Source organism: Coregonus lavaretus, assembly GCF_964263955.1.
Source record: "Coregonus lavaretus genome assembly, chromosome: 23".
Classification (NCBI taxonomy): domain Eukaryota; kingdom Metazoa; phylum Chordata; class Actinopteri; order Salmoniformes; family Salmonidae; genus Coregonus; species Coregonus lavaretus.
This window is the reverse complement of record NC_140010.1, coordinates 31016753-31036171: the sequence shown is the minus strand read 5'-3', so window position 1 is coordinate 31036171 and position 19419 is coordinate 31016753. Positions and strand designations below refer to the sequence as shown.

Sequence of the window (19419 nt, the reverse complement as noted above, 5' to 3'; positions counted from 1 at the left end):
ATTGTGCATGTGTGTGCATGTAATAACCTAAACACCCACGTGAACAACAACAATTTACAGGGATAGTTCACTTAAATTACAAAGTGAAGTATTGGTTTCCTTACCCTGAAGAAGTATATGGACAAGGTATGACAGCAATCCGTGCTTTGGTTTTGTTTCCCTGGCACTGTTTCCAAATGCTAATGTTGTAGCATTTGTGGCACAAATCCTATGCAAGTCCTGTTACCTATATTAGCATTTTTTGCTCATCATGTCCAAATCTTTCTTAAGTATCTGAAATTGATTGCGTAGCTCAATAAAGTAACTTATACAGTGCATTCGGAAAGTATTCAGACCCCTTGACTCATTTTGTTACGTTACAGCCTTATTCTGAAATTGATTAAATTGTCCCCCCCCCCCCCTCCTCCTCAATCTACACACAATACCCCATAATGACATTGCAAAAACAGGTTTAGACATTTTTGAAAATGTATTCAAATTTAAAAAAACGTATCACGTTTACATAAGTATTCAGACCCTTTACTCAGTACTTTGTTGAAGCAACAAGTCTTCCTGGGTATGACGCTACAAGCTTGTCACATCTGTATTTGGAGAGTTTCTCCCATTCTTCTCTGCATATCCTCTCAAGCTCTGTCAGGTTGGATGGGCAGCGTTGCTGCACAGCCATTTTCAGGTCTCTCCAGAGATGTTAGATCGGGTTCAAGTCCGGGCACTGGCTGGGCCACTGAAGGACATTCAGAGACTTGTCCCGAAGCCACTCCTGCGTTGTCTTGGCTGTGTGCTTAGGGTTGTTGCACTGTTGGAAGGTGAACCTTCGCCCCAGTCTGAAGTCATGAGTGCTCTGGAACTGGTTTTCATCAAGGATCTCTCTGCACTTTGCTCCGTTCATCTTTCCCTCGATCCTGACTAGTCTCCCAGTCCCTGCCGCTGAAAAACATCCCCACAGCATGATGCTGCCACCACCATGCTTCACCGTAGGGATGGTACAAGGTTTCCTCAAGACGTGACGCTTGTCATTCAGGTCAAAGAGTTAAATCTTGGTTTCATCAGACCAGATAATCTTGTTTCTCATGGGCTGAGAGTCCTTTAGGTGCCATTTGGCAAACTCCAAGCGGGCTGTCATGTGCCTTTTACTGAGGAATGGCTTCTGTCTGGCCACTCTACCATAAAGGCCTGATTGGTGGAGTGCTGCAGAGATGGTTGTCCTTCTGGAAGGTTCTCCCATCTCCACAGAGGAACTCTGGAGCGCTGTCAGAGTGAACATCGGGTTCTTGGTCACCTCCCTGACCAAGGCCCTTCTCCCCCGATTGCTCAGTTTGCCCGGGCGGCCAACTCTTGGAAGAGTCTTGGTGGTTCCAAACTTCTTCATTTAAGGATTATGGAGGCCACTGTGATCTTGGGGACCTTTAATGCTGCAGAAATGTTTTGGTTACCTTCCCCAAATCTGTGCCTCAACACAATCCTGTCTCGGAGCTCTACAGACAATTCCTTCGACCTTATTACTTGGTTTTTGCTCTGACATGCACTGTCAACTGTGGGACCTTATATAGACAGGTGTGTGCCTTTCCAAATCATGTCCAATCAATTGAATTTACCACAGGTGGACTCCAATCAAGTTGTAGAAACATCTCAAGGATGATCAATGGAAACACGATGCATCTGAGCTCAATTTCGAGTCTCATAGCAAAGCGTCTGAACACTTACGTCAATAAGGTATCTGTTTTTAATTTTTTGTATAAATTTGCCAACATTTCTAAAAATCAGTTTTCGCTTTGTCATTATGGGGTATTGTGTGTAGATTGAAAATATTTGATCCATTTTAGAATAAGGCTGCAATGTAACAAAATGTGGAAAAAGTCAAGGGGTTTAATACTTTCCGAATGCACTGTAGATACCTTGTCCATAGACTGCTTACAGATTAAGGAAACCAATATGTCAGTTGGTAATTTGTGTGAACTCTCTCTTCAACCTCGATACCCCCAGACTACTGTGAAGTGGACTTCAATTCAACAACATTTGAGGTTTTGGTTACAACTGTGGTCAAAACTGGTTGGACCTCAAAATAATGGACCGTATAAACAAATGAATACAAAAAAACAAGTGCATCAACAATACAAAACCATCCAATGTACCTTCAGGCCAAAAAGGGGATGTATTCTACTGAAAGTTACAAGAGTGAAAAAGAAATGAAATTAGAAATACTTCTGTGTCAGTGTAGTGAGCTAAGATACACAGCGTGAACTTTGGGAAGTGAATATAAATCGTAAATACATTTCACATGTAGTGGGTTGATCCGAAAGCCACACTAGAGACCACATATGTTAATGCTATGAAAATGCATATTTTACATATCACCATCTCAATTCTTTTGAGGTTATACATTCGTTACATATATCATTATTTGATTACCCTACATAGCCTACATATGTCCCTCGTCTGCCAAGGTAAAATTAGTACGTTGACTTTTCGTCATACACTTAAATGAGTTAAACAATAATATAACATTTAAAAAGAGAAACTATACAGATAAACATGCTATGCACTATTTATCTCCTTTGAGTCTGAAGCACTACATTTATGTTTCGTCTCTCTTTTTTGTCTTCTCTACTCCTCTCTTCTCCTCCTTCTTGGTGCATCCTTTGAAGGCATCCATAATGTTGAATGCTCCCAGGTACATTCCTAGCAGAACCCCAAGCTTGACAGGTATAATACTGTGAAGATAAGAAGAACAGTCAATTAGGCTACATATTAGCAACGGTCACTGCAACGCACAACATAGCCTATTAGGAGAACAACAAGCACAGTGTTTGGAATAGAAAGTGAGTAAATGACTTCATTAAAAACAAACTACAAGTAATATATTATGTTAGTTAGTCAAACTGGTCATCATAATGGGACTAAATTAAATATCTAAATTAAAGAAGAAAACAACACTGATGAAAATCCAATAAATTATTCAGAGCATAATCAATGCTGTTTGAATGTCTTCCGGTCCAGAACAAAACTTATTTCAAAGGGCATAATAACCTCGTAATTGCACTACTTAAAGACATGCTCCGTTACTTTGGCGACTAAGTAAGTATTTTTTTTAAACCTCCCGCTTTGGGCTGGATGTGTCAATGTGTAGTTCATACATGCATAATCTATGAGCGGAATTACGGTCTTACCTCAATTAGCCACAAAATCCTGACTGTTTTCTGAAGCTGTGCGCGCCGTTTTGAGTCCTGCAAGCTTGGACCATGTGGGCCTGCCCCCTAGCAATTCGAGTTTCGACCAGTGAGGTTCAGCCCCTTGCCATTTGAGTGACAGCTAGCAAGTGGCCTGCCCAGCATTATCCAGTGAGGTTGCAGGGCAGGCTCAGTGGACACAGAGAGACAGAGAAAGCAATGACATGGTACACATATCTACACATATGTGACGTAGTACGCAATGTTCGGGGACCACGTTTGGCTCATGAGCGCTACTTTCAGAATTACTGGCTAAAAAGTATACAAAAGTACCAGAGAATATCTTTAACCCTTTACACTTGTACCAGTATACGGGTCGAAAATGGCAGATTTGGGCACTAATAAGCACCTACAATGGAACGTAGTGGCTGTACAGTAACATGCTATATATGACGTCAGACCTCTAGCTCTGCGTTTCACAGCGCTGTATGGGTTTTGACTGACAGCCGTTCTGAACTTAAGCATCGCGCACGACAAGAAGTGCCCCCATCCCTCCCAGCGATTGGGCAACTTTTGCAAATTTTTTGTTGTCTGAGTGAGGGAAATCCTGTAAATTAAGATGACTATGTATTTTGAAAGATGAGATGTTGAGGATTATAATAAATACCCCTTTGATGTCATACAAGCAAGCCATACACCTGAGTCCAAATGTGCACTTCACATTTCCAAATCATAAAACTCATGTCATGTACAGTGTCAAAGTTTATGATCATTATGTTTGATGTACAGTTACAAGATGACATGGTGTCATACCCTGGGTTGTTCTGAACAGAATGTTTATTTAGAAACTTTGCCGTGGCTCATGACTCCTTTCTATGCGCCCCAAAATTACAATCTGTTTCTTTGAACTGCCTTGTGAAAGCCTGACACTGTAAGATCGTATTTTATAACTTAGCTAGTCATGTTGGCAATAGAACAAGCTTTCAAATCATGCCCACCTGACCCAGATTGCGACTTATAAATGGACCGTTTTTAGATTGCGTTAACAACAACAGTAATTGTGTGATTGCAGGGTTGTGTTCCAAATGAAACAACCAAGTATACTTGCTCTAGTTCCTCAACGGCCAGCTAGGAGAGCTCAAAAAAGTACCTTCTAGTTGAAGACTCTTCGAGCCATAATAGTGCATTGAAATTGCTTAGGAACTGTGCACACTTTGGAGAGGTGTGTGTGGCCAGTTGGAGACACCAGTTAGTCCTCTCACTCAAACCCTTGTCATTTGTTTTTATTATGTTGTACCTACCCCACATTTTCCAGGAATATTCTTATGTTACTGAATGTACCCAGAGTATTTTCAGATTTCGTTATCAACAAATGCGGCGAAAAGTACAGTAAATGTAAAATGCACATAAAATCAACAGTAATGTTTGGATTCAGTCTTGTGTCAGGTGAACTGCTGTGTGCTCACCTTAATATAATATAATATAATAATTGTCCCATTATCTCCAAACTGTTCAATTTCAATTGCTACCATGGTTATGCATATGCTTTTCATATTTATTCTGTAAGAAACATTTCAATTTAGCCCTATACATATAGGCCAATTTCCACAAGTGTAAAGATGATAATAATAAGAGAAGCCATTTAATGTCTTAATCATTCAGTCTAATTGGTGGTGAGTGATTAAGTCTACTGTATTAGTCATGTCTGTATTGTGTTGTATTCAACATGAAGCCAACAACTCACTCTCAAAGGCCTCAAGGAACGAAAGTAGCCATGCAAATCGCTTCTAATTAAGACTTACCCACCAGAACCTGGCCAAGTTTCTAAAAGCCCTCTTTCAACCACACCTGTCTCAAAGACATTTCCATAACACAAAAAGGCTTTGGCGTAGATTTAAATGTTGAGGTTGCAGATAATTATATTCAACTGTAGTCCAAATCAGGTGTAGGTCTGAATAAATCTGTGTTGTCTCCAGCTAAATGGAGTCTTGCTGCCCACTCAACCAGGTGCTTCTTTATCAGCAACTTCTCCGTAATTGGCATCAGTGCATAAGCAAGGGCTTGGTAAGTGTTTACCGGTACTTGCAAGCCATATGGAGATACAAAGACAAGCCTGGATAGGTATTTTACGTATCAGCTAACTACATACAGTGCCTTCAGAAAGTATTCGTACCCCTTCACTTATTCCACATTTTGTTCTGTTACAGCGTGAATTCAAAATGGATAGATTTTTTTCTCTCACCCATTTACACACAATACCCCATAATGAAAACATGTTCTTAAGAGTTTTTTGCAAATGTATTGAAAATGAAATACAGAAATCTCTCATTTACATAAGTGTCATACCCCTGAGTCAATACTATGTAGAAGCACCTTTGGCAGTGATTACAGCTGTGTCTTTCTGGGTAAGTCCCCACCTGGACTGTGCAAATTTGCCCACTATTCTTTTCAAAATCCTTCAAGCTCTGTCAAATTGGTTGTTGATCATTGCTAGACAACCATTTTCATGTCTTGCCATAGATTGTCAAGTAGATTTAAGTCAAAACTATAACTCGGCCACTCAGGAACATTCACTGTCTTCTTGGTAAGCAACTCCAGTGTAGATTTGGCCTTGTGTTTTAGGTAATTGTGCTAAAAGGTGAGTTAATCTCCCAGTGTCTGGTGGAAAGCAGACAACCACATTCTCCTCTAGGAGTTTTGCCTGTGCTTAGCTCCATTCCATTTCTTTTTTATACAGAAAAACTCCCCAGTCCTTAACGATTACAAGCATACACATAACATTATGCAGCCACCACCATGCTTGAAAATGTGGAGAGTGGTACTCAGTAATGTGTTGTATTGGATTTTCCCCAAACATAACACTGAACTGGACAAAAACTGAATTGCTGTGCCACATTTATTGCTGTATTACTTTAGTGCCTTGTTGCAAACAGGATGCATGTTTTGGAATATTTGTATTCTGTATAGGCTTCCTTTTCAGTCTGTCAATTAGGTTAGTATTGTAGAGTAACTACAATGTTGTAGATCCATCCTCAGTTTTCTCCTATCACAGCCATTAAACTCTATCTCTTTTAAAGTCACCATTTGGCCTCATGGTGAAATCCCTGAGCGGTTTCCTTCCTCTCCGGCAACTGAGTTGGGAAGGAGGCCTGTATCTTTGTAGTGACTGGGTGTATTGATACACCATCCAAAGTGTAATTAATAACTTCACCATGCTCAAAAGGATATTCAATGTCTGTTTTGTTTTTTTACCCATCTATCAATTAGGTGCCCTTCTTTGCGAGGCATTGGAAACCTCCCTGGTCTTTGTGGTTGAATCTGTGTTTGAAATTCACTGTTCGACTGAGGGACCTTGGAGATAATTTTAGGTGTAGGGTACAGAGATGTAGTCATTCAAAAATCATGTTAAACACCATTATTGCACACATAGTGAGTACATGCAACTTGTGACTTGTTAAGTAAATGTTTACTCCTGAACTTATTTAGGCTTGCCATAAAGGGGTTGAATAATTGACTCAACACATTTCAGCTTTTCGTTTTTAATTAATTTGTAAAAATGTTGAAAAATATTATTCCACTTTGACATTATGGGGTATAGTGTGTAGGCCAGTGACCCAAAAAACTATTGTGATTTTATCCATTTGAAATTCAGGCTGTAACAAGAAAACATCAAAGGGGTTTGAATACTTTCTGAAGGCACTGTATGTTATAGCAATATGGTGCTCGATGGCACAGTCTGATGTGGCACGCATGTAACGTCTGAGCAAGGGAATGGGACCAAGGTGTTGTGATGTCACATTGGCTTGAGTGTCGTATTACTCAGACGTGCGGATGGATATTAGACTTTACAGGCTATCCGGGACAGTAGAATAACCAGAATATATTTGAATAGCACACAGTCACATAGGAGTATTCAAATCCAGGCCTGCAGTGTTAATCTTTCCCCCTCTTTGACTACCTTTGTTGGTGCATGCGCTAGTACAGCGTTTTAGAACTCCAGTCCTCCAGTACCCCCAACACCACACATACCTGATTCAACTTATCGAGGGCTTGATGATTAGTTGACAAGTAGAATCATGTGTGCTTGTACGGGGCCACAAAAAAAATCTGTACTGTTGGGGGTACTCGAGGACCGGAGTTGGGAAACACTGCATTAGTAAATACTTGACATTAAGTGTCATATTATTCAGATGTACACATGCAAATACATGCCATTGTCATACTGTACTTGAACATCTGATGACCCTGTCAAATAGAAAGCAGATTGATTACCTTTTGATAGTGCTGCAAAATAAATGACCTTAATATAGAATATTTCCTTCTATCAAACCAAACTGATATGATCTCTTAATGCAATATTCCCTGGGCTGTAGAATATTCTCATGCAAAATGCCAATGACTTGAGGCCTGTGGTTCCCTTTAGCCATCTGATTAGGTTGTAGAGGGGTCAAGCTGAGTGTCAGTACCCAAAAGGCCCGGCTCTTACAGCAAAAACTGTTCCCCCATCACCAGGGGCATGTTCAGAAGGGTACAATGTCACAGAAAGTTTAGATAGAAATGTATGGTGTAGATAAGAACATACAATGGTCGTAGAATGAGAATCATACCAGCTGTGTATCAGGTTGTTTTAACTAACTGAATACACCCCAGTAACTACTGTATTAGCACTGACTAGGTTTGCACTGGGTATGAGTGAGTGTTTGCTGAATGATCGCAGACTATCAGATGACAAAAACGTACAAAATCTTTATTCGAATTTTTGAAGTAGTCATATATCCCAAGGGGATTCAGAATTATGGCCATATAAAAAGTTGAACATACTCACACCCAACCACAATCTCAAAAGTGCAGTACATATCTACATAATGTAGCAGGTTTTTCCATTGATGCACATTTTATTTTTACTTTTACAATGGCATTAGGCCTAAGTGACACATTCAAACAGCTTTGACAGATTTTTGTAATGCAGTAGTATTTGAAAAAATATATATAATAATCAACTCCTTCACTCACTAGTTCCCTAAAATATATCTGTATGCAAATCCATCAAAGCACATGTAAAATCCTTCAGCAGGGCTTTGGGTGACATCTGTGTATCACAAATAAGTAAAAGTGATAGAATCTACCTTTTAGTACCAATTATTTACATTTAAGTCATTTAGCAGACGCTCTTATCCAGAGCGACTTACAGTTAGTGAGTGCATACATTATTATTTTTATTTTTTCATACTGGCCCCCCGTGGGAATCGAACCCACCACCCTGGCTTTGCAAACGCCATGCTCTACCAACTGAGCTACATCCCTGCCGGCCATTCCCTCCCATACCCTGGACGACGCTGGGCCAATTGTGCGCCGCCCCATGGGTCTCCCGGTCGCGGCCGGCAACGACAGAGCCTGGAATCGAACCAGGATCTCTAGTGGCACAGCTAGCACTGCGATGCAGTGCCTTAGACCACTGCGCCACTCGGGAGAGTGATGATGCACTGACACTATGCAGATGTAATTCCCTGATACCTCCCATCTGGTGAAAATTGAAATGCTGACAATTTACCTAGAGCCATAATCCAAATGTTGTAAAATGTTAGTGTTATGCTAGCAGAAATCCCCCCGGAGTCCTCCAACAGTGTGAAATGCAGACAGCTGTTAATGCCACAAATCTACACTTTGCTTTCAGTAGCCAATGACACTGATGCACATGTCGAATGGCTTCGTATTGAACAGAAAGCACAATTCACAGCCCGAGGTGTGTGTGTGTGTTGACAATGGCCATGGGTTAAACATGGGCCAAACAGCGTGCTAGGGGCTTAGTGAAGATCAGTGCAGCTTAAGGCATGTTGTCTCACAGTGCTCTGGGTTCTCGAAGGCACCCAGGTACTTCCCCAGGAGAGCCGTCTGCTTCCACCTCAAGGAACTACAAGGACACGGTGATGGGAGGTCAGCCGCTTTTATGGAACACTCACTTCACCCTTTGTGCATTATAACTATTTTGGAGAAATAACTATCTATAGTGGATCAGAAGTGATTTTTTCAACTAGAACCTGTGATCATTAATATGTGCTCCCAAATAACCACAGTGTCTCTCACAATTTCTGAAGAAACCACATGTACTTGAATGTAGCATTCCTTCTTCTACTGAAAAAACATAACATTTATGTAAAACGTAAGTTTATCTTAACTATATATATATATAACTGATTGAGCCTGCCTGATGGAGTGAAGTAGCACACTTCATAAGTGCTCGCAGTTTAGCCTGGCTATGCATTTGTCCATAGACAAAATACTAAAGCTCTGTTGCTTGGCAACCCAGCTCAAAAGCTTGGGTCCACATACACCAACGGTATGAAGATGCTTTGACTATTGTCTTAAAGCGTGGGGTGGTTTGGTTAGTCACTAAACCAGATATGTTTAAAAATGTTAGTCTTCCTATCCTCCCTCTTCAATTACTGTATTTACTACAGTAAATCCTATCCTGTCTGAGACGCCACTCAGTTGAACTGTGTCCAGTGAAAAACCATCTGTGTCTCTCCTCTCTCTATCTATGACACAAGCACCATTAAGGGACGATTTACAGTGAGGTCCAAAAGTTATTGGAAGGTGACAAGGTTTATTGTTTTGGCTCTGTACTCCAGCACTTTTTAAATGATACAATGACCATGGGGTTAAAGTGCAGACTGTCAGCTTTCATTTGAGGGTATTTTCATCCATATCGGGTGAACCTTTTAGGAATTACACCACCTTTTGTACATAGTCCCCCCATTTTAGGGAACCAAAAGTATTTGGACAAATTTACTTGTGTATTAAAGTATTCAAGTTTATTATTTGGTCCCATATTCCTAGCACGCAATGTCTACATCAAGCTTGTGACAAACTTGTCGGATGCATTTGCTGTTTGTTTTGGTTGCTTTCAGATAATTTTGTGCCCAATAGAAATGAATGGTAAATAATGTATTGTGTCAATATGTAATTAAGAATAGAACATGTTTCTAAACACTTCCACATTAAATGTGAATAATGAGAGAAAGTAATTGGGACATTTCAAGTGACAGCTCTAGCCGAAGACGGGGAACTGTCCCCGAAAATCAGGGACGTCTGGTCACCTTAACCTATTGACCTTGCTCCAGCCACCTATGGCCTGTGACCATTTGGTCTATCCTTAAGTCCCTCCCATACATAGTCTACTGTAATCTGACCACTTTAGGACACCTCACTAGTCTGTTTGGCTATCCCTGGCCTGTCTGAGGAAAACCTACTAACAGGCTAGCTTGGGTCAGGAACAGTCAAAACCAGCTGCAAAAGCAAAAGGGACATCTAGGGAAGATATGGACTATGTCAATTGAAAGACTTGAAGCTAAACTACTTAAGAAGGGAGGGAGGCTAGAGAACTAGACTGAGGGCACCCTACCTGGGCAATAGTAGAGGTTGTCACCAGTGGGTATGACTATACTGTGCAGTTTGAGCATGTAACCATTTCTGAGTGTTGGAATGGAGTGACTGAATGTGTGATTGTGTGTGTCTGTACAGCAGATCTCTATGGGTGAGGCAAATAGAAAAAACCAGCATGTTATTCCCATTATGAAGAGAACAGTAAGAACATGAAGGGATACTCACTTCTTCATGCCCAAGAGAAGATACATGCTCTTTGGGAGCAGAAGGTAGACCTGGTCAGTTAAAATGGCTTCAGTTATCCTCTTTGCTACGTAGTCTGGATCCAGGATAGGCAACAGAGGCCACCTGTGGGGGAAAAAGGTTAGCACAAGGGTATCCAGTCCATAGTAAGCAGCATTTCGTCTAGTGTAAAGTAAGTACTTCCATGTTTGTTGTTGATAGTGACATTGTATACCTGCTCATAGAGGAAGTCTCCCAGCACTTTCGTAACTCCTGCCAAAACGCAATCATCAATTCCACCCTGTCAATGCCGAGACAGGGCCTTCCATTTCACGCTTCATGAAACCAAACTTAATTTAAGAAATGTCTCTTGTTCAGTTTCACGTCCCATAAAAACAGAACTGGCGCTGGCTTTTAAAGGGATTGCATATTAAATCATTTATACATGGATGAATAAATACCCTTCAGTAGGGTCATCTCAAACTTTTCATGACAAATTCTATTAAATATATGCAAGGAGGATAATAACCTCTTATAAGCACTTAATGACAACTTTCAAATTGGAAATGTAATCCTGTATAAGACCTCTTATGGCTGATAACTTACTTAGTATTGCAGCCATCGAACATGCCAGTGTTGATGAAGTGTGGACACACAATAGTAGTCTTGACTCCATCCTTCCCTGTAGCCAGCAGCTCCAGAGCCACAGACTCAGCAAAGCCAATAGCAGCAAACTTGCTGGCACAGTAATCTATCAGGAGAGAAATGCATGTATTGGCATACAGTAGAGCAGGTTAAACAAAGGGCTCAAATCAAATTGTATTCATCACATGCTTCGTAAACAACTGGTGTGGACTAACAGTGAAATGCTTACTTACAGGCCCTTCCCAACAACGCAGAGAGAAAGAAAACAGAGAAATAATAGAAAAGTAAAACACCAACAGACCATATATAAACATAAATTTCATTGTCCTTGAAGCATTATCTGTACCCCAGTCAGTCTATGGAAAAGACCCTTCAACTACAGTACATGAACAAGTAGCTCAGCTGGTAGAGCACGGCGCTTGTAACGCCAAGGTAGTGGGTTCAATCCCCGGGACCACCCATACACAAAAAAATAAAAATGTATGCACGCATGACTAAGTCGCTTTGGATAAAAGCGTCTGCTAAATGGCATATTATTATTATTATTATTAAAAATGACATTTTTTCACCCATTCAAGGTTGATTGATAAAATCTCTATCGATCAGCTCTACGGTAGGTCTCTTGATTGCGTAATGTTGTGCCCAGAGTTTAAGACAAAGGCAATATTCTGCACTATGGCTACAGGTTGCCTGGAATCCCAACGTTGAGTTTCATTTAATTCTATGTCGGACATACAGTGCATTCTGAAAGTATTCAGACCCCTTCACTTTTGACATTTTGTTATGTTACGGCCTTATTCTAACATGTATTAAATAAATACAAAATCCACAATACCCGATAATGACAAAGCGAAAACAGTTTTTTTGTAATTTTTGCAAATCTATAAATAAAAAACAGAAATACCTTATTAACATAAGTATTCAGACCCTTTGCTATGAGACATTCGAAATTGAGCTCAGCTGCATCCTGTTTCCATTGACCATCCTTGATGTTTCTACAACATGGAGTCCACCTGTGGTAAATTCAATTGATTGGACATGTGGAAAGGCACACAACTGTCTATTTGAGGTCCCACAGTTGACAATGCATGTCAGAGCAAATCCCAAGCTCTGAGACAGGATTGTGTCGAGGCAAAGATCTGGGGAAGGGTGGCAAAAAAAAAATCTGCAGCATTGAAGGTCACAGTGGCCTCCATCATTCTTAAATGGAAGAAGTTTGGAACCACCGAGACTCTTTCTAAAGCTGGCCGCCCGGCCAAACTGAGCAATCGGGGGAGAAGGGCCTTGGTCAGGGAGGTGACCAAGAACCTGATGGTCACTCTGACAGAGCTCCAGAGTTTCTCTGTCTGTGGAGTGGGAGAACCTTCCAGAAGGACAACCATCTCTGCAGCACTCCACCAATCAGGCCTTTATGGTAGAGTGGCCAGACGGAAGCCACTCCTCAGTAAAAGGCACATGACAGCCCGCTTGGAGTTTGCCAAAAGGCACCTGAAGACTTTAAGACTCTCAGACCATGAGAAACAAGATTCTCTGGTCTGGCGAACTTTTTGGCCTGATTGGCAAGTGTCACGTCTGTAGGAAACCTGCCACCATCCCTACGGTGAAGGATGGTGGTGGTAGCATCATGCTATGGGAATGTTTTTTCAGCGGCAGGGACTGGGAGACTAGTCAGGATTGAGGGAAAGATGAACGGCGCAAAGTACAGAGAGCTCCTTGATGAAAACCTGCTCCAGAGCGCTCAGGACCTCAGACTGGGGCAAAGGTTCACCTTCCAACATGACAACGCCCTAAGCACACAGTCAAGACAACGCAGGAGTGGCTTCGGGACAAGTCTCTGAATGTCCTTGAAAGGCCCAGCCAGAGCCCGGACTTGAACCCAATCGAACATCTCTGGAGAGACCTGAAAATAGCTGTGCAGCGACGCTCCCCATCCAACCTGACAGAGCTTGAGAGGATCTGCAGAGAAGAATGGGAGAAACTCCCCAAATACAGGTGTGCCAAGCTTGTAGCGTCATACCCAAGAAGACTCAAGGCTGTAATCGCTGCCAAAGTGCTTCAACAAAGTACTGAGTAAACGTTTTATATTTTGTGTACATTTACAAAGCAAAAAAGACAGTCAAAAATTGAAGTGTCTGTCCTATATCTAGGAGATACAAGAAATCTCAATAAATTAGTTGACATATTTAACCCCTTATTTTTGTTGCCACAAAACTACCTCCATAATTCCGTCATTTCTATGGGTGACATTCAGACGAGTCCCGTGACGCTTGTGGGGGTCGTAGAGCAAAAAGGAGAACACCATGGTGTTCGTGAGAATATCCCCTTTCCATAGAGTTGTCATGTTAGACTGAACAAAAATATAAACGCAACATGTAAAGTATTTGTCCCATGTTTCATGAGCTGAAATAAAAATCCTATTAAATGTTCCATATGCACAAAAAGCTTATTTCTCTAAAATGTGTTTACATCCCTGTTAGTGAGCATTTCTCCTTTGCCAAGATAATCTATCCACCTGACAGGTGTGGCATATCAAGAAGCTGATTAAACAGCATCATTACACAGGTGCACCTTGTGCTGGGGACAATAAAAGGCCACTCTAAAATGTGCAGTTGTGTCACAACACAATGCCACAGATGTCTCAAGGTTTGAGGGAGCGTGCAATTGGCGTGCTGACTGCAGGAATGACCACCAGAGCTGTTGCTAGAGAATGTAATGTTCATTTCTCTACCATAAGCCGCCTCCAACATTGTTTTAGAGAATTTTGCAGTACGTCCAACAGGCCTCACAACCGCAGACCAAGTGTAACCACCCAGGACCTCCACATCCAGCTTCTTCACCTGCGGGATTGTCTGAGACCAGCTCCCCGGACAGCTGATGAAACTGTGGGTTTGCACAACTAAAGAATTTCTGCACAAACTGTTAGAAACCGTCTCAGGGAAGCTTATCTGCGTGCTCTTCATCCTCACCAGAGTCTAGACCTGACTGCAGTTCGGCGTTGTAACCAGACTTCAGTGGGCAAATGCTCACCTTCGATGGCCACTGGTACGCTGGATGAGTGTGCTCTTCACGGATGAGTCCCAGTTTCAACTGTACCGGGCAGATGGCGTGTATGGTGTCGTGGAAATTTGACAATCTTAAATTAATAATTATTTATTGTCAGCGCGCTGGAGAGGTTCCAACAAACTTGATGCACCATAGTGAACGTCTGTCAGGAGCTCCCACGGGGCCATCCCATTTAGTTCCCTTATATACTGGTTACAGACATGTTACATAGGCATAGTTCATAGGGTTGGTCCCGGCATGTGTCTGGCACCGTCTCTTATCTTAACTTAACATATTCTGGGCGTTCTGCCAAATAGTCAAAAGGAGGAGGTCATGACGCCCCCCCCATATCTTTACCAGGCACAGGCTGGAACCAAGGATTGTTTATGACACCAATGCCAAGATGCACAAAATAAAATGTCCTTCACATGATGTCAACGTTGTGAACGGAGTGCCCCATGGTGGTAGCGGGGTTATGGTATAGGCAGGCATATGCTATGGACAACGAACACAATTGTATTTTATCGATGGCAATTTGAATGCACAGAGATACCGTGACGAGATCTTGAGGCCCATTGTCATGCCATTCATCCGCCACCATCACCTCATGTTTCAGCATGATAATGCACAGCCCCATGTCGCAAGGATCTGTACACAATTCCTGGAAGCTGAAAATGTCCCAGTTCTTCCATGGCTTGCATACTCACCAGACATGTCACCCATTGAGCATGTTTGGGATGCTCTGGATCAATGCCATGTTCCAGTTCCTGCCAATATCCAGAAACTTTGCCTGCCACTGAAGAGGAGTGGGACAACATTCCACAATTAACAGCCGGATCAACTCTATGCAAAGGAGATGTCTCGCACTGCAGAGGCAAATCCTGGTCACACCAGATACTGACTGGTTTTCTGATCCACGCACCTAGCTTTTATTTTAAGGATCTGTGACCAACAGATGCATATCTGTATTCCCAGTCAAGTGAAATCCATAGATTAGGGCCTAATGAATTCATTTCAATGGACTGATTTCTTAATATGAACTGTAACTCAGTAAAATCTTTGAAATTGTTGCATGTTGCGTTTATATTTTTGTTCACTGTAGTTTGTAGGCCAAACAGTTCGGAAGACAGAAGTTAGCACATCAGCGTTACCGACTTCAGACGAGTCCCGTGGGGCTTGTGGGGGTCGTATAGCAAAACGGAGAACACCATCTTTCCATAGTGGTCATATTAGTTTGTAGGCCAAAACATTCAGAGACTTGAGACGTTTTCGTGAGAAGACCGCTTTATGGGATGTCTCATGGTCTGACAAACACCACTGTAGCTCGGCCACCTTCCACCGCAGATGCGGAAGGCAGACATAGGCGGATGCAGTGGATTGAGACCCAGCCCATAGATATCCATTTTAAATTGACAGATTTTGATGGGGATTTTTTATTATGTCACTTACAGTAGATTGACGCACGGGTGCGTCAATAGACTCAAGGATTTAATGTTTAAAAATACTTTACTTCAAAACACATGTTGAATCAACACACATGACATCTTTGTCTCCTACATCCTGGCAATCCAGTTATGGTAAGGATTATTTAACATTGTTGCTATGTACTTATGGACATGGGTAACGGGTTGAAGGGGTCTTAAACGATTGCCTGGAGTTTAAAACAGGTTTTTACAGTTGATGCGACATCATTGTTCCATGAGAAATTCCATAATTTGGTGTTTTGTATGCTTGGGCGGTATCCAGATTGTCATACCTTCATACCGACCTTGTGCCATACCGTGATATTCGGTAACACTGGGCATTTTTATACATGACCCTAAGCATGATGGGATGTTAATTACTTAATTAACTCAGGAACCACACCAGTATGGAAGCACCTGCTTTCAATACACTTTGTATCCCTCATTTACTCAAGTGTTTACTGTATTTTGGCAGTTACCTGTATATTTGACATTTGTATCTGAAAACATAACTGATAAATAATTAATTGAAGTTCAAATGTGACATTTTGGCCTTACCCAGGCCTCCTTTAAGACTCGATAATGTTTCATCTGTAGGTGCTAAAAAGCAGAAATGTGTGTCATATGAAGCTTTACCGCTTGCTCTGTAATATGAGTAGTATTTTGATTTCAATAACAATTCTTACATTAATTTATGAATATTGAAAAGTCTAAACGTGAATGTAGAAAATATACCATTTTTGATTTAGCAAATTGTTCTATACATTATTGAACATACCACACTATGGCCATATCAAAGTTCCAGACTGGGAACTCTGCTACTTTTAGAGTTATGATCCAATCTGTAAGCATTACCAACAGAGTGAATGTGAAAATGGATTCAAAATGGTCACCCTCTGTTAGTGATTTGCAGGATGTGCAATGATACAAGTAACAGGAGGGCTGTGATTGGTCACATTGCCTACTATGCCAATTCATCTGTATAAAATAGGCCATAACTTTCAAAACGTTTTTTGAAAAGTTATCAAAATACATTTGTGCATATTTTAAATATTCATGTTTCTATATTCATAAATTAATGTAATATAATATTTTTTGTGTCATATTTAATTGAAATCTAAATACTACTCATATTACAGTGCAAGGGGTGAAGCTCCATATTACACCTTTTTTGTTGCAGATTAAACATTATGGAGTCTTGAAGGAGTCCTGGGTAAGGCCAAAATGTCAATGTTCTAAATTCAATACATTATATATTTATTATGCTTTAGGTTACAAATGGCAAAAATGTAAACAATCCTTCCTCCAAAAGGACCATACTATGGATTACATTGTGAAAATCCAAAATATTATGGTATTTTTTGTTCTAGTTTCGCAAGGAATCACCATCTTTCATGTGGCTTTGCTTGCGTTCTCAGCAACACTGGACATTTGTTAAGCAGCTACTCCCTCGTTTCTCATTCATTCAACGTGCCTCCAGCACAACGGATTTTCCAAACAACAGTTTGCTTTGACAGACAGTTTACAACACACATTATGACTGTAGTAACAGTGAATAAGTCACCAGCAGCATAAGACAAAGTTGGGCATGGTAACGCAATTACACTGAGACTCAGATTTTTCACTTAAGAAATGTATACCAAACAAAAACCATTGATTTCAAAGTTGAACAAACCATATTTTTACAGAAACAACTGTGCAGATACAAAGTTTGGTAACAGAATAAAACTGAGGTTTTACTGTAATTCTGTTACCAAACTTTTGCATCTGCACAATTTTCCAGTATAATTTATTTATTTACTGTGTCAATTGTTGAAAGTAGTCACTGTGCATAGAGTTGTATGGTTTGTTAAAGTTTGAAATAAATGGTTTTTGTTTGGTATACATTTTAAAGTGAATAATCTGAGTCTTAGTGTAATTTCTGTATCGTGGCATTGCCCAGCTTATATTTACAGGTGAACGCAAGCTTGTTAACAGGTGAAAGATCTTCACCACTGAGGGCCAGTACAGGTCCCCCGGCCCCAGATACACCATATTTAAGTAATCAAAGTCTTTATGGAAGATGAGTCATCGATTGATTACCTGGTCAGCTACTCTGTAGACCGCAGCCTTGTTACTGCAGTCACACAGGTAGTAGTGGACCCTAGCTGCCCCTTTCTCCTTCACTAATCTTGCAGTCTCCTTCATGCCCTCCTGGTTGACATCCCACAGAACCAGAGAGACGCCCAGGGGGGCAAACTTTTCTGCCATGAGCCGGCCAATGCCGCTGCCCGCCCCCGTGATGAGGACGATTTCCCCGGTGACATCTTTCTTCTTGAGTGGGATGAACAGTCTGACAAACGCCTCTATGTTGTAATAGATGGACATTACAATCAACTGAAGGGTTTCCAGGAGGAAATTCATTTTGCTGACCCCTGGAAAGACAGTTGTCACAATTGATAGTTCATGTTTTGTTTGTTTGCTAACTTCTGTTTGTTTTGGTTTAATTGTTGTATGCTAGCTAATTTGTTTGTGATCGTTGGTGATCCTAATAAGAAATAGACCTATTGAATAGATTGCAGATGAGCATTATTTGATTTTAAAAGGTTAGCTTTCAACTGATAATATAATGCATGAAATGTACTCATGAATCCACGCGCCAAACACAACTTCAATTTGGTGATGTAGACAAACGTGGTGCACTGAACGATAGGACAGCGCGAATAGAAAGTAGCAAATTCGCTCACCATAATTTCAGTGTTTAAAAATGTATCAAAATGTAACCGATGAAAATTTAACTCAATAGAAAATCAGCTCAACCTTGGATATTTTGTATCGCCTTCTTTCAACCCTGGACATTCAGGTATTTAATCGACCTTTGCACTCCGCGGCGAGGCGTGCGGTAATTAAAGCATAAAAGATACTCACTAAAACAGGATTTTATCTACTTATTTCTTTACTTGGCACATAGATATGTTGACATATGCCTACCCTCCGCGTGGTTTCTTCGTTGCTTTTCCGGTCTTCAAGTGCCTGAACAGTGCAGCCGAGCATACCCTGGATTTGATCTGGAGCCTGGCTATGTAATGTCACATGACACCCAATCAAAACTCGAGTAAGGAATTATGGGATTTAGGTATGTATGTTTGTCATTCAAAAGGTCCTGCAGGCTACATTTTTTAACATTCTTTCAATTATTTACCTTTTAGCATGTCAAAATAAAAACATATTTTTTCCATACAGAAAATAAATGACCAACTAGATACATACATAATCACATGATACATAAGTAACAATTCAAAACAAATTTAAGCATACACCTAATGAGGGCTGACAAGACATTCAATTAATTTGCATTGATTAATTAATTAATATTTTGACATCTTCCTATTTGACATACCCATATATAGAGCTTTGATAGATATGATAGATATGTATCTATACATTTGATAAAGGCCTTATCTATATGATGTATGCATCTGCCAACATTTTGGAAGTGAAAATCTGTGGATATACAC

At 40.8% G+C, this 19419-nt stretch overlaps 1 protein-coding gene across 1 annotated transcript; it reads right to left on the bottom strand.

Moving 5' to 3' along the window:
• Positions 1 to 1849: 1849 nt before the first annotated feature.
• Positions 1850 to 18325, bottom strand: LOC311098811 (epidermal retinol dehydrogenase 2-like; the record flags this gene model as incomplete). The annotated part of the gene is made up of 5 exons (XM_084139383.1): positions 1850 to 2711; positions 10776 to 10898; positions 11379 to 11523; positions 14817 to 14826; positions 18005 to 18325. 5 exons carry the CDS (start codon positions 18323 to 18325, stop codon positions 2576 to 2578), a joined length of 735 nt encoding a protein of 244 aa, XP_083995509.1. The 3' UTR covers positions 1850 to 2575.
• Between the last annotated feature and the right edge of the window lie 1094 nt (positions 18326 to 19419).